Source organism: Motacilla alba, chromosome Z, assembly GCF_015832195.1.
Source record: "Motacilla alba alba isolate MOTALB_02 chromosome Z, Motacilla_alba_V1.0_pri, whole genome shotgun sequence".
In the NCBI taxonomy this organism is placed as follows: Eukaryota; Metazoa; Chordata; class Aves; order Passeriformes; family Motacillidae; genus Motacilla; species Motacilla alba.
In genome coordinates this window covers 14,227,062-14,242,296 of record NC_052046.1, presented here as the reverse complement: position 1 = coordinate 14,242,296, position 15,235 = coordinate 14,227,062, and the positions used below count along the sequence as shown (strand labels likewise).

The window sequence follows — 15,235 nt, the reverse complement described above, 5'->3', positions numbered from 1 at the left end:
CACAATTACCCACATACTCCACCTCTGAAATCTCTTGACATGCAGTATCTCTGAACACATTTTGAAGAGACAGTAATTATAAGTGATAGGTCTGTACTCACAAATTAAGAATAGACTATTTAGTGGCTTACCTTCATTACAACAGTTCCTCTAATAACATGATCCAGAGTCCCATAGTCGAAGTCATCTTTTGGATCAAAGTAGAAGTTCTCTTTGTCAGGACTAATAGCTTTTAGAAGTTTGATAATATTATTAGAATACAGGGTACTGGCCTGAGTAGCCATTCTGCTAGGCAGATCTGTGTACCCAATGTGTGTAACACCCTGAAAAAAAATCCAAGTAAAATAATAAATATTTGTACAATCTCTGAAAAAGCATCATCTCTTCCAGTATATCTTTCTAGAAATATCTATCCATACTGTATCATTTACCTTGGTTTATAACCCCAACTAAACTGGTTCCCTGCAGCTCTGACACTACTAGGTCACGGACAGATCACTCACAATAGCTACAGAATACAACACGATCAAATCCAACACCTTAAACTCCATTAGCAACAAGACTTCACAGAGAGGAAGACATATTGGTGCAAGAGCTGGTCTTCTCCAAATCCTATGTTCTCTCAGAGCCTAAATTCTTTAAGCAATCAGGTAAAAGATTAATCCACCCAATGCTTGGCATCTTCTCAGTTTTTCTGGAAGGTGGGCACTGGAGAGACAAGTTTCTGTATGCCACTAGAGTGAAGGGAGCTCCCTCAGAGCTGTGAAAGAAATATGTCTAAGTTCATATGTATGTAAAAATGTAACCTAATATATCCACACTGCTTAAAAAACTAATGAGAACTAAAGGATATGAGGCTTTCAGAAGGAATGGGAAGCTGAGGCTGGCATACACTCTGAGGTGTTCAAAAGCAGGCATGTGTTAAAACACTGCTCCCACAACTTACAGCTAAGATCCACACATGCTTCCAGAACTCTGGCTTCCTAATGCAATGTTCTGGCACAATCCTAATAGTTCTGCACTGCTGCTATTTTCCATAACACAGAGCCAGTACACTAAATCCAGGGGTAATACTCCTCTGACTAGAAGTGTTCCATATAAACCCTTCATGCAAGTATCTGCTTACTTCTGTTCCACATTCTCTAGTTTCAGGTTTTAAGCAATGACATCAAAAGCCCTAGAAAGCCACAAAGACAAGTGCAACATGTGATTCTTTGATATATACAAACAGAATTCTGCTTATGTCAATGACAACCATGGCAGCAGTGTCCTACAGGCTTCCCAAATAAAGGTATTATATCCTTGCATTATCAAATTACACCCTAAGAAATTTGCTACTATAAATATGATCACCCAGATTTCTGCAATTGTTAGCAGACTTCCCATAAGCACCAAAAACAAAACCCAAAATGCAGAAAGACAAGTTCTCAACTGAGCAAATGAACACTGGAGCAAAACCAAAGCAGTTTAGTGTGGACCAAAACTGCTTACTTTAAGGAACCAATTTATGCTATATCTACTTTGGGTTTCTAGTGCTTTGGATATTCTATGACTGACACATTGCTGAAGATAAAGAAAAGCACAGTCAGCACCCTCCTGAAGCTGAAATAGTACTGAGTAAGCCAGAGACTTTGTACTGAAGTAAACACTGAGAGTCTGAACCTGCTTAGCTTTGCCTGTGACAAAGGCACCTCCGTCGCAGAGGTGATAAGCAAATCAAAGAACCTATTGCTACTGCTGTGTTTTTTAGACAGACCAAGAAATAGATATCAAATCCCACCTTCAACTCAGAAGAGATAAACACTGGACTTGGAAGTTTAAGTAGCAAGAATTCTGTAATATCCATTAACAACCAAATTAACACTATACAAAGGTGTTAGTGTCTTTAAAATATTCAAACTGATGTATTTAAATAGTGACCAAATTCTAAAGGGTTACTTCAGCACAAAGCAGCTGAAAGGCTGTTGAAAATTCAGCTGCTTATTTTCAGCATACAATTTACAAAACACCACAGAACTTCAGGTGAACTGAGAATGAACTGCAGATTAAAATGCTCACCTTATGAACATACATTTCTCCAGGCTTTGTAGTCTCAATATTTCCTCCTGCTTCTGCAGCTAAATCCACAACAACTGAACCTTCCTTCATTGATTCAATCATATCTTTCTTAAACAAGATCGGAGCTTTTTTACCTGACAAAACAAGGCATAGCAAGTTAAACACAAAATACAGCTGTCTATCTGTTGAGCTTAGGACATGACTTCTCCACTTTGCTCTATATATAAGCTTTAATTTTGTAAGCAAAATTTTCAAGTAATTGGTACCTAGGATAAAAAAACACAAAAATTTTTTTAGAAAGACAGAAGAAGTGCTAGAACATCCCGCTCCAAACGCATATAACAAAGTTATGCATGGTAGTCTACCAAAGATAAATCCAATTCTGACAGCAAACCAACAGTCTTAACATTTAATCTTACAATTCCAGTCATAACAAAAAATTAAAAACAAAAGTCATAACAAAAAAAAACCACCAGCCACCACATTGTCAGCTATTAAAATACAGATATTGTGCGACAGAAAGCACTAAAATCTAAGCTCTACCTTACTATGTTTCAATTACAAAGGACAGTTCCATTTCAATCAGACTTGTTTCAGCGCACAAGTTCTATAGCAGAAGTAGCAGTGATGCAATAGATATGCAAGAGAACTCTATATTCTCACTTTATTACTAAAGACTCCTTTTTTAGTAAGAAAAACATGATGGTATTTGATACATACTAATAGTCTATGAAAACAAAAGTTGTTTAAAAAAAAAAGGACACACTTTAAAACCAGGTCTTTATCACAGAAGTGTAAAGGTACATGCTCACACAGACATAATTCATTAACCCCTCTGTTTTCATGCAGATGCAACTTCAAAATATGACAACTTACCTAGAAGAATGAAAACTGGCATTTTTCACATAAAGCGTACCTGGAATAAGTGCTGTAGTAATGATAATGTCAACATCTTGGCACTGTTTGGCAAAGAGTTTCATTTCAGCTTCAATAAATTCTTTGGACATTTCTTTAGCATAACCACCTTGTCCCTCTCCAGATTCCTTTATGTCTACTTCCAAAGGCTCAGCACCAAGAGACTTGAACTGTTCCAGGGCTGCAGCTCTAGAAAAAGAAAATTGTAGTTGAGAGAAAAATCACTACTTAAAAATACATCATGACTTTACTAGTGGTTTTAGTAGCAATCTTCAGACAAGAGATGTAAAACTTATTCTAGTATTAAGGAGATCATAATGAAAGTGCTCAGCTTTCTGTATTCAGTGCAAAAAATAATTGCAGTGATAAATTTACGTCCCAGTCATACTTGAATAAGGAATGAAGGCAGCCTATGGTTTCCTGCATAGTCAGCAGAGATGCTTCAAGAAAAACCTCAAAGCTGAGACTTTGCTGATTAACTCTCCTCATGCATTTCTGTTGTCATGACTTGGTAAATCTACAGCCCAAACTAAGGTGCCAAAAATGGGAGATAAGCACAGAACCTCACAGAACCTGTGACCTTGTCTTTAAACTGTGAGATGGAAAGTTTTAGCAAGTCTTATTTTCACAGGGAAAATTGCCAGAGGGTGGCTGTTTGAAGTTGTGGCTTGTTAATATTCTGTAATTTATTTTGCATCATATGGCATCACACTAAATAAAGAGACTAAATTTCAGTGTTAGGTGAACAGTGACAACATGCAGAGAATTAAACATAAATGTTCTTGAATCTCAAGATAAAAGTATCCAGAGTGCTTAAGAAGGGAATTAAAATTAAAAATGGAAAAGTTTTAGACAGATTTTAAAATTAATAAAACATGAAGGACTAATAATGGCATCAAAATGGTAGGAAGTGAATTATGACTCAGTGTAGTACAAATTATTTCACTCTAATACAGCCATAAACAACTTAATCTTCAAGTAATTTCAGATTGATACTACAATTTTCACACCCTTACCTAGTATCAAATCCACGAACCACTGCACCCATCGATTTTGCTGCTCCTGCAGAAGCCAGGCCAGCAACCCCTCCTCCAATGATCAGCACCTAAAATGATAAATCTCATTAACCAGCCATTCAAACAAGATTCCTTATGGTAAAACCAAATTTAATTGAGCAGAGTTGCCCTATACATCCAACAGTTTAAAAGCTGTAACTCCTAATTACAAATATCTAATAGGCAATTCTTCTGTAGCTAGAAGTTTTTCTAAGTAAACAAATGCCTTCTCCTTGATCTATCTTCCTTTTTTCTTCCCTAATTCTACTTTCATTTCTCTTCAACCAAATCCACATGTAATTCCAATCAAGTAAATCTTTCCATTGCACTCCTAAGAATTTTCTTAACTGCTTCCTTACCTTCTCCTGCTTTAAAAAAAAGAAATCCAACCCCTTATAGCTAATCTGATGTTTGAAAGCAAACTTAAGCAAACTTAAATATAACTTTTTAAGAAAACTTAAATAAAATTCATATTATTCTATTTTTAACAAAACAAAACCAGAACAGATGTGAACAAAAAGCAGTATGAAAATAATTACAGTGATTTCTGAAGTCTCTAGAAACAGCCCAAAGACAGGAAAAAAGCCTTTTAACATAGGTTCAGCAACAGTTACCATTGCTCAGAAATTCACATATTCTTTTGCCACAGTGTATATTTAATTGCACATACCTTTGCTGGAGGAACTTTACCAGCAGCTGTGATTTGACCCGTGAAAAATCGACCAAAGTGATTTGCTGCTAGGACCACAGCCTTGTAACTGTCAATCAAGGATGAACACATATCAGTGTTTTCTCAGATTCAGTAAATTCCATTCATTACATCAATCTAAAAGATGCACATTTGACCAGAGTATGTGTAGGATAAAGCAAGCTTAGTATTTTACCATAGAACACAAGCTTAATAGTCTTTATTCATATTTCTATGGAGATGTCTGACAGTATTTGATCTTTTGTTTCTAACTGCCATGGCAATTGCATTCACACTGAGTGTTCATTGGGTTAGTTAGCTCCTAACACCAGATCCCCATGACAGACAATCTGCATTCAAGATAACTTAGTTCAGAGCAAAAAAGATACTAGACAAAACAGTCAAGGAATTAGAAGAATTGTGTTCAGTTTTGTTTACTTTAAAAGCACTGCTCTGATCTGCTGTATAAAGCTAACCATAAAAAACTTTAACACCACCCTGCTTGAAACTGCTCTACATGAAAATAGAGATGCAGAATCATTTTAGATATACCTAATATCAAAGCACATGATTTTAATCCAGCTATACTTAATGACGAAAAAAAAAAGAACAAACCAAAAATCATACCCAGCAATGTTGGCCATAGAGCTAAGTGCATCATATCCCTGAGCAATGGTGACCCGTGGAACCTGATCCATAGCCAAGACAGTAGCTTTTTTTTCTGCAAGTTTTTTCAGGAGGTCTGGATTTTGTGCTGGGTAGATAAAACTAATCAGGGTCGCTGCTGTCTTGAAAAGATCTGCCTCATGTACACCTAGAGATGAGTTATACATAGGAGCTCTCACCTGAAAAAAGACGGAAGACGGACGTTTCCAAGTTAATCAGAGGAAAGAAATCACAACACATTCCACTTACTTTCTCTCAGGCTGCAGTCTGTCCATTCCCATTCAAAAAGTACAGAAAGAAGTATACCAAAGGCTATTTACGTAATTGAACTGAGTATCTGGACTTCCCAGCTGCAGTCCACATCATGGAATTGGCTCTAGGTGGATTGGTTGGTGATAGTGCAAAAATTGTCAGCACACACCTTCAAAAAGATCTGATGATTCTGACTAGCAGTCACTTGCTTTTATAACAGACAGCTACCCTCAAACCCACCATTCTTAATCAAAATGATTACTCAACAGATATGACAATAAACTTCTACAAACTAAGAATCACTAATAAGGTTGCAGTGCATGACTACATACAGGGCATTTCAAGCCAGCTGTCCAGCAGACAGTGATCTTTCTCTATATTCACTTCTGAATTTCTCACATTTCTCCAAACAGAAACCTACTTAAAAGCATTGTTCACAGAAGCAGCTCACAGAAATTCAATGTTCAGTTCTGATGGGATAATTTTAAGCAGAGCAACTGAAGGAAGCCTCAATACGGTAAAGGTCTTTTTCTTTATTTTTCCCTTCAGGACTCTGCACAACCTAAGACCGCTCAAGTAAGATTGCTTTTAGCTCTTTTCTCAAATTTTTAAACACACCTTTGCTATGGAATTCAGAGAAGTTACACAATCATATTTTCTAAATCCCAAACCACGCTTTCTAAAGAGTAACTAGAGTTATATGTTACTGATTTTGGATAAAAGATTTCTTAGAGCAGGGATCTCATCTGACTAAGTTCCAGAACTAGTCTACCTCAATCTAGAACTAAGCACAACAACTCTTAGGTAGTTAACAACTTGCTAGAGATATTATCCACATTTTTTTCAACCCCCTCATTTACTTTTTTTTAGTGTAGGTGCATGCCTGAGCTATTAAAAAACCCCAAAACTTGAATCAGAACTCAAAACAAAAAAATACTAATTTAAAAGACCTTACTTACTGAATTTTCCACAGATTATCAGAAAAAAAATTTCCTACACATTTCTCCAAAAACAATGTAATAGGAAATATACTAATAAAGCAATTACTTTCACAATCAAATCAGAAGCCAAGACTTCCTTGGTCCCTTGGATCTTTGCTCCAACTTCTCTGTAATGGTCATCAGAAAATTTAGAAGCTTCTCCAGCACCAGATTCCACCACAACATTGAAGCCTTGCTTAACCAAGGCTTGAACTCCAGCCGGTGACAGAGCCACTCTCTTCTCATTCTCAAATATCTCCTTGGGGACACCCACAGTCAGTTGTTTATACGGAATTCCTGTAAGAGTGGCAGATAAGACAGCATTAGTTGTACTAAACATTAATTAACTGGTATAAGGGACACTCTTCAATGTTGTACAGACACATGCAAACACATGTCACAGCTAGCAATTCTCCCTCCTAAGGGAGGAGGAAGCAGAATGCTATTTTCTAGGAACATCATTTACATTTCCTTAAATTACACCATCTTCCTAGAGATCCTTGTTCTCCAAGCAATCAGCAGATGAGCACAATCAGCCATACAAGCAGTAACAAGTGTTTGGTGCAGTTCATCATACTCATTGTCGTTTACCCAGTTCTGATTATGTAACTGGCATTCTGATTTACACAATACCTGGTGTACTGGTGATAACACATTCTGCCTCAGGCCAGAATTTAAGTTGCTTTCTAGTCACTTCCAGGTTATTGTGAAGAAAGAAATAAATGAGCTCAAACAGTGGAACTGCATTTTAAATGAATATATTTGTAATGTATATCAAATTATGCCAAATCACTATTATTGAATGCAACATACGCACCACAAAGTACACTGAAAGGCATAACTACATCAATAAGGTACTCTAAAAGTTGCCACAGAAATGAAAAATGTGAATTCAGAAGTAGTTGAAGAATAAAGGAATATCCAGCTACTAGTTTCTTCAAAGTATTTCTCTTCAAAGTTATTTCCTTGTCTTAACTTGTTCAAAGCTCCACTAAGTAACACCAGGAAAATGCTGAAATTTATGTTTTAGATGAAGTTTTCAAATTACAAACATCTAACTTCATTCGAGTACAATTTGGGGGCTTTCAGTCTCATATGTGAGAGATAAACTTCTCTGATCCAAACAAGTGTTTAAATTCATTATTTATGAATACACAAGCTCAAGCCGAATAATCATACATAAACCTATTACATTGCTTCAATTACACTGACAGCATGCAGTCTAACACATAGGCTGAATCCTGTACCAGCGTTCACTGACATCTATCCAGAATTTAAACCTGGATTGTGACATAACTATGCAAAACATTTACACCACATGAATATTAATAAACTATAATTTGAGCAGTCTAAGCAGTCACTCATATTAATGATCAAGCAACAACAACAACAACAAAACCCACCAAAGAAACTCCAAACCTAAAAAAGGGGAGTAAGTGGATGAGAGGCTTGTTTAAAAATATAAATCTCTTTTTTAATTGTCTAACAATACTATGTATTGTGCTACAAAAAATTGTACCAGGCAAAGAATGCAAATTTTAGGAAGGCCTCCTTTTGACTGTGACATAGAAACAAGCAAAAAAAACCTAAAAACATACTACAATATAAGAGCTTTGAGGAACTAGATTTAGATTAAAATAGCAAAATAAATTATCTGTGACATTGAACCTGGATTACAATGTGCCTAAAGTTGACAATCTGAAAATGTTTTTGGTTAGAAATTTTCAAGCTACTGTATGTTATGAAGTTACTATGTTATGAAACAAGTCCACTATGTTATGGTGTTACTATGTTATGAAAAACCAGTCCAGAGATGCTAAGAACTGGTACTTAAATACCTACTAATACTTCTCACCCTACTAACATATTAAAAAAAATTAACACATCCAACAGGACAGAATGAAAGCTCACCAGACAAAGAAGTACATTACTTCTAATTGCTGCACCAAGGGAGGTTTTACTGAACCACAGGAGGTTCAGGTTGGACACCAGGAAGAACTTCTTCACTGAAAGGATGGTTAAGCACTGGAATGGGTTGCTAAAGGGAAGTGGTCAGGCCACCATCCCTGGAAGTGCTCAAGAAATGACTGGATGTGGCACTTAGTGCTATGGCTTAATTGACAAGGTGGTGTTCAGTCAAAGGATGGACTTGATCTTAAGAGATCTTCTCCAAACTTGACGATTCTATGATTCTAATTACTTCTACTTTTCTTTTTTTTTTTTTTTTTTTTTTTTTTTGCTTTGCCTTTGAAATTTGACTAATAAAATAGTAACAAATAATTTGAAGACAGAAGTGTTTTGATGTTTTATATGTTGGAGAACATTTGAAATATTTTAATCACAAGACAACACTCAAATTCAGAAAAACATACATTCATAGAACATAAAGCCAAAACAGGAGCAAGAATGCACATCTAAAACAACAGATCCACAAAGGTAACAGAGCTTTGCAATAATTTGTTCCACCAGCATACAAATCGATACATCACCGTGCAACTCAGGCCATACCCACCATAGCAGCACTAACCACTTGTTACCAGCTGTGGTAACTGCTGCTGTCACTCAAATTACCCTTGTCATTTGAAGAGACTTTTCTCCTCATCTCTTCTAATTACTACACAATAAAGTCCTGCTTCTGATTTTCACTAAATCAACTCGGTGGAAATGAGCTCTCTTGTCTTTTAGAAGCAGGAATGAAACCTAGAAGATTGAAATTTGTTAGGATAACAGAGACCAATCAGAATTTCTGAGAGGAAGTAGCTCTAGGGTAGGATAGGATGCAAAATACTTTTCAAAAAGCACTGAGAAAAGTTAAGAACTAAAGTCCTACCTTCTCTTTCCCCTTTTGGAAGTTTTTGTAGCACAAGAATGCCAAAGGTGAGGAAAGGAGGGGGAAAACATGGGGGAAAATAGGGGAAGGGAAAAACAAGGGGAAAGGACGAAGGAAAAAAGGGAGAGGAAAGGAGGAGCAAAAAAGGGAAGGAATAAATTATAGCATAAAGAAAATAGATAACTGCAAATTCAAAGGTACGAAGACATTTGACTAAAGCTTTTCTTTTTCTCAAGCATATCTTCTTTTAGCTCTTAAGGCTCAAATGGCAATAGAGGCCTCTAATTTCCTTTTGCTCATTTGTTTCTGTGTGGAGTATCAGAATAGAAGAGTGAATGGCTAGAAGTAAAAGGACAGAAATACACATTCACTAGATGCCAGATGTGTTTCCTCATTCCACAATCCTTTCTTTATTGGTACATCTTGCATACAATAAAAATTAGTACAACTTTTTCAGATAGAAAGTATTTGCACCTTATTTAGTAAACAGAATGATCACAGACCAGCACTGAGAAACATGCTCTTCTCAGAGCTTTAGGAGATCAAATCCAAGATAAACATCCAACAAGACTCAGTTGCCTCACCTACTTTTCTTCTCTATTCCACTACCAGAGCTCCAGCAATCCATAAATACAAAAGCAAATAAATACATAAGCAAACTGTCAGTTTGCCAGCTTTCAGCTACAGTAGGTATAGGACATTTTTCAAGTAGACTGCCCTGAGCTTCCACATGATTCAGCACCAAAATGGAGCAGATATCTACAGCTCAAAAACAAAGATCTATCTTAAAAGTGCAGTACAGGTCTTGGGAAGAAAGGGTTAAAAAGTAGAACACTGGCACGGAGGATTGCAAAGCTCCCTTTCAGCTGGAAATAACTCTTGATAAGCCTATGTGAACAGCAGGTCTGTGATGATTTACTGGTGCCTGTGTCTCCACTTGTTTTCCTCTGCCCGGGTGCTGCTTCAGCAATACCCCATTAGCGAAGTAATGGAAATAAATTTACCCTTTGAATTCCAGACATGACTTTGTGGCTGTTCCACCTGCCTGTCTGCGCTGACACATGAAACAGGGTATGATCAATACTCTGGAGGAAGCTTTGTGATTAACACAGATTTGGTTTGTTGGATTTAGCAATTTCATCAAAGTCAATAGTTTTGAAAGGCTAGGATTTCAAACTTAGGACCTTGATTTAGGTTTTATTTTGAGGAAGCTCATCTGTTATCCCTGCCAGGAGTTTGAAGTCACATTAGGTGTGAAGTCTACAAATTGTCTCTCTAATCCTTCATGTCAGATAATCTCTTTAAGTACTGCCTTGAGTATGTTTTAGTGACTTACTGCTTTACGACATCATGGACATCTTCCAAATACTGAGGGATATTACATACCTGGAGCAACTGTTTGACTCATGAAGTTTTTTAATATATTGAGTAGAAGATACACAGTACTTAGATTCTGCCACTATCAGAAGCAGAATCATTAAATTTCACAGGTCTTAGAATGGAATATACATTCCAGTGAAATGCTCTGGCATATACATAACTTAGAACTTCAGAAAACTAGTAAGCCACTTTCTCATTCCCTTATCAATATTCTAACTGTGTAATGAAGACATATTCAAACCTCAGGTAAACAAAACTATAACTGTGACTTTCTCCATGCAACTTCTATCTACAAGAATCTTAGAGAAGATTGTCAGTCAAATCTATAGCAGAAAACACAGTTTTTTGATCTCCTTAACCTGACGGGAAGTAGTCTGCAACAAAACAGTATCAACCAATAGAAAGTGACTTAGGGAAAAGATAAAGGAGAAGTTTTGACTATGTGCCATGTGTTCTGGGATTGAAAACAGGATGCCTATTTTTAATGTTACTCTAATAACCTTTAAACAAACCATCTCACCTGTCCTGAAGATGAGGACATATTCCGAAGAACAGCAATATGATGTTGGCAAAAAGAAAAAAATTGGTACAGAAGATTAAACGAACACCTGATCCTTCCTATTACATAAATAAGGAACTTTTGTAAAAAGGGAAATTAAAGGAGAATATTTCTTTGTTTATAAATAAAATAAAGCTTACCTAGAGAACTAATTAAAAATTAACTGTTACAGGTTTAGAAAAAACCAGGAAAATTTAAGAAATAAGCCTCAAAATAAAAAGGATATTTAAAATTCCAAAACAGAGAGGGGTAAAAGTCACAGAGCTGTAGGACAAACTAATCTGGAAGTATACCGGGAAGCTCAGTCAGTCACTCCATATGCACCTTTCCCAGGGCTTCAGAAAGTTTTGTATCTGTTTCTGAAGTAGCTGGTCCTAGTGACTACCTGGCACAGGTTATGGGAATATTTGTTTACGCTTGTATGAAAGTTCCTGTGTTTCTATTAAGCAAGTAGCAACATAACAGCAGGCAGTAAGAAAACTGTCCATGCTCCAAGTTCACTTTTCAGCTGACTCTGTATCTCCATATTTCTTCTCCTCAAGCAGCTATTGCTCTTGTACATAACATAGCCTGGATGGAATGAAAGCTAACCTGAGACAAGGAAAGTATTAACTACAGCCTTAAGAAGAATCACTGTGACACAAGTCTTTCCAGAAAACTTACTCTTCTTAATAATGCAGTGATTTTACCAAGTGTTACAATAATCAAAGCTAATTTCTGAAAGACTAAAACACAGTTATTTTGAATCTGTTACATTTTGATTCAAGAGCGCTTAAAAAGTAAAAAAAAGCAATAGACCTGCTTCTAATTTGTCATTAAATTGCTGTTTTCTCCTTGATTTGTCCTTTACCAAATGACAAATCACATGTTACCAAAGCATACTACAAGTACAGCTTAATTATCAACCAAAAGACTACGAAACTTGTAATTCTCCACATTTAATGACTGCATTTCATGAATACTACTAATCCTTAAATAAGGGCTTCCACACAACAGATGTGACATGGCAGCACTGAGCATTTAAACATATGATTCTAATCAGAATTCTCCATCCTTGTGGGAAAATTTTTCAAAAGTTATTCTTAAAAATGAGTAAATTCACACACACAGAGTAGCATACCAATTTCAGTAAAACAGAAGAGAGTCTTTAGTTTCATGATGAAATTTGTGGTCAAAGCCAAATACAAAATTGATTCCAAACTCAAACAAGGACACTTACCTGGGATATTTGAGAAAGAACTTTGAACCTAGCTTCCTATGTTCCAGTTTATGCTCCCAAGCAAGGGACAATCTGCCATATGAAGATTGACAGACGTCTCTTTCATTCACATATTTAACATGGAAAAAAAATTGAGAGCATCTCAAATCTGTCAAAGGAATTCTGGTTTCAGCACACAACTGCGATACAGATTTACTATCAGGAGCCCTCAGAGTAAAGAAACTTCCCCTCATGGCATTTCTTCAGATGTTCAAAAATCTTCAGTCACCAAGTTGAAAGGACCATAAAATGAACCATTTACTGTTAGTACTGTCACAAACTCTACACAACACAGGCTTCTCTGAACTACTACATGCTACTTTTGTGTCCCATGTTTTCACAACCAAAAAACTTCTGTTTCCAACAGCACTACTTTTCTTATACGCTCAAGTACCTAATGTAGTTACCTACTGTCTACATTTGGAAGAACCAAATGTCATGTGTGCAATCAGTCCGACTCTCTACATTAATTTTTTGCAGACTAAGATCCTACATCTGCACAGCAGCAGGGTCTCTAAATTCCAAGGGACACATTACCCATTCAGTAATAATGGGCAAAAATAGCATTAAACCTGCATTAGGTATTCTTCAGTCTTCCTTCCAACTGTCAGGTTATACACAGTACAGAATACAGAAAAAAATGCCAGTTCTGATCTTTATGTACCAGCCTCATATTAGAAACTGGAAACAAGAGTGCCCCATTTCCCAGTTGTTTTTTTTTTTTTCTGAAAATACCTGAACTTGTCCATTATCTGCTGAAATGCAATTTGTGCAAATACACTAACAAACCCTACATGTGAAGATACAGATCAATGGTTTTTCAAAGTGATACAATGTAAGTGTTTCCTAAAAAAATTTGAGAGTCATTTTTAAGATGGGATAATAATGTCTACCCATGCTAGCAGATGCTGTCTTTGTGAGGCCTGTATTTTCTCTGACATGCATACAAAGAGCTGCACTACAGAAACGAATGGGGAACTCAGGATTTGAAGTAAGGAAAGCATTTATTTAAATACTTCCTTTGAGCAAGGAAAGTATTAGCAGGAGCTCAAACCCTCTAACCACAAAAATTACGTGGATCCATTCATAATATATTTATATAGTAAAAAGTATTCATAAAGTATTCATAATAAACAGAAACACCTTCTGCATAAGCCCTACAAAGCCAGTCTAAAATTGTGCTGCAACTGATTCAAGTATGCTGCTGACATGATTTAAGAGTGTTCTTTCTATTTTAAGTCTTTTCTGTACTAATGCAGATCTGAAAGAAAGAAAAAAGAAAGAAACCATTTAAATTCATGTTTTAAAATAAAACATTGTTTACAGTACTTTAATCAATTTACCTGGCTTTGGAACTGCCTGAGACCCAAGCACTTGGTGGGTTCTAAACATCCGCAAGCACAGCACCTTTGCGGAACGCGCCTTCGGCGGGAACACATTTCCAAAAACAGGAGCTGAGCATCCACTCACAGCAACACGCAGAAGGCTCGCCATTGCACCCAGACCTCACGACAAAATTCCTTGCCACGTATGGAACCCCTACAGCAAATGTGAAAACAAATCAAGAGTTATTAATGACACTGGACAGAAGGCATGTAAACGCAGCAGGTTTAGAACCAGTCGACTGCCAGTAGCCACGAGACAATCATTCCTCACCACCTTTATCTTTCAGGCTAGAAAAAAAAAATTTTTTTTTCCCAAATTAAGTAAGACAGCTCTTAACCAAAGCAACTGGCGTGACCAGCCGACCTGGAGATCGCATTTCTGCGACTCAAGGCCATTTTCTCTTTACACCGTTGCTTTAACACGGGAACTGTGATCCGCGAAAACCGCGGCGCCCCAAGGCACCAAACAAACGACTCCAATCCGTGCCACGGCTCCCTTAGGAGTCACCCTGGGTGGGACACGGCTTGCAGGGGCTCGGGAGGAGCAGCAGAACGCGCAGAACACGCACTCGGGGCGGGACAGCCCGGGCACAGGGCAGGGGAGCCGGGAATGTGCTCTTCGCCCGGAATCTTGCCGGGCCCCCGCGGCAGCGGCCCCTTTTTCTCTCCCGTCGCTATTTATAGCCCGCGGCCACCAAATGACCTTGGGCGGGCGGCTCGTCCCCCGCCATGCACTGTCCCCACTCGGGGGACACCCCGCAGCCGCCCCCTCCCCGCTGCCGCGGGCCCCCTCCCGGGCCACCTGCCTCCTTCCGCAGGTCCGTCCCGCCACGCTCCCTCCCTTCCCCCCGACAGCGTGGCACCGCTGTTTTCTCCCCACCAGCGGCGCAGCCCCCACACGCACCAGGAGAATGAGGCGGTGCCGGCGCAGCCCCTCACGACGCAGCGCACACGCCCCGCGCGGAGCCCCGCACACGCTCCTCCCGCAGCCCCGCACCGGGCCAGCACCGAGTCCGCACCGAGCCCGCACGGCCCCGCTCCACGGGCCTGCACAGAGAGCTCCGCACACAGCCGCACACGCACCGTCGCAGCCCCGCACGACGCCGCGCTCCCACCCGCGGTGCCGCCGCCGCGGCTCCGACCGACCTTGGGGCGGGGCGGGGGCGGGCCCGTGCCCGCCAACCCGGAAGGACTGAGGGGCACGCGGGG

The 15,235-nt window shown here is 38.5% G+C and overlaps 1 protein-coding gene across 4 annotated transcripts in view; it reads right to left on the bottom strand.

The window, feature by feature from the left end:
- Nucleotides 1-15,219, bottom strand: part of NNT (nicotinamide nucleotide transhydrogenase) — a 43,277-nt gene extending 28,058 nt beyond the window's left edge. The window contains exons 1-11 of one of the 4 annotated variants that reach the window (XM_038123635.1): nt 13,985-14,126; nt 12,603-13,902; nt 11,345-11,349; nt 9,186-9,314; nt 6,682-6,911; nt 5,344-5,561; nt 4,699-4,786; nt 3,990-4,078; nt 2,975-3,162; nt 2,059-2,192; nt 132-323 (exon numbers count right to left, since the gene is read on the bottom strand). In XM_038123635.1, coding sequence (XP_037979563.1) covers nt 132-323; nt 2,059-2,192; nt 2,975-3,162; nt 3,990-4,078; nt 4,699-4,786; nt 5,344-5,561; nt 6,682-6,911; nt 9,186-9,216 — 1,170 coding nt within the window. In that variant the 5' untranslated portion in view covers nt 9,217-9,314; nt 11,345-11,349; nt 12,603-13,902; nt 13,985-14,126. The other 3 variants (XM_038123632.1, XM_038123634.1, XM_038123633.1) reach the window with 3 other exon arrangements.
- Between the last annotated feature and the right edge of the window lie 16 nt (nt 15,220-15,235).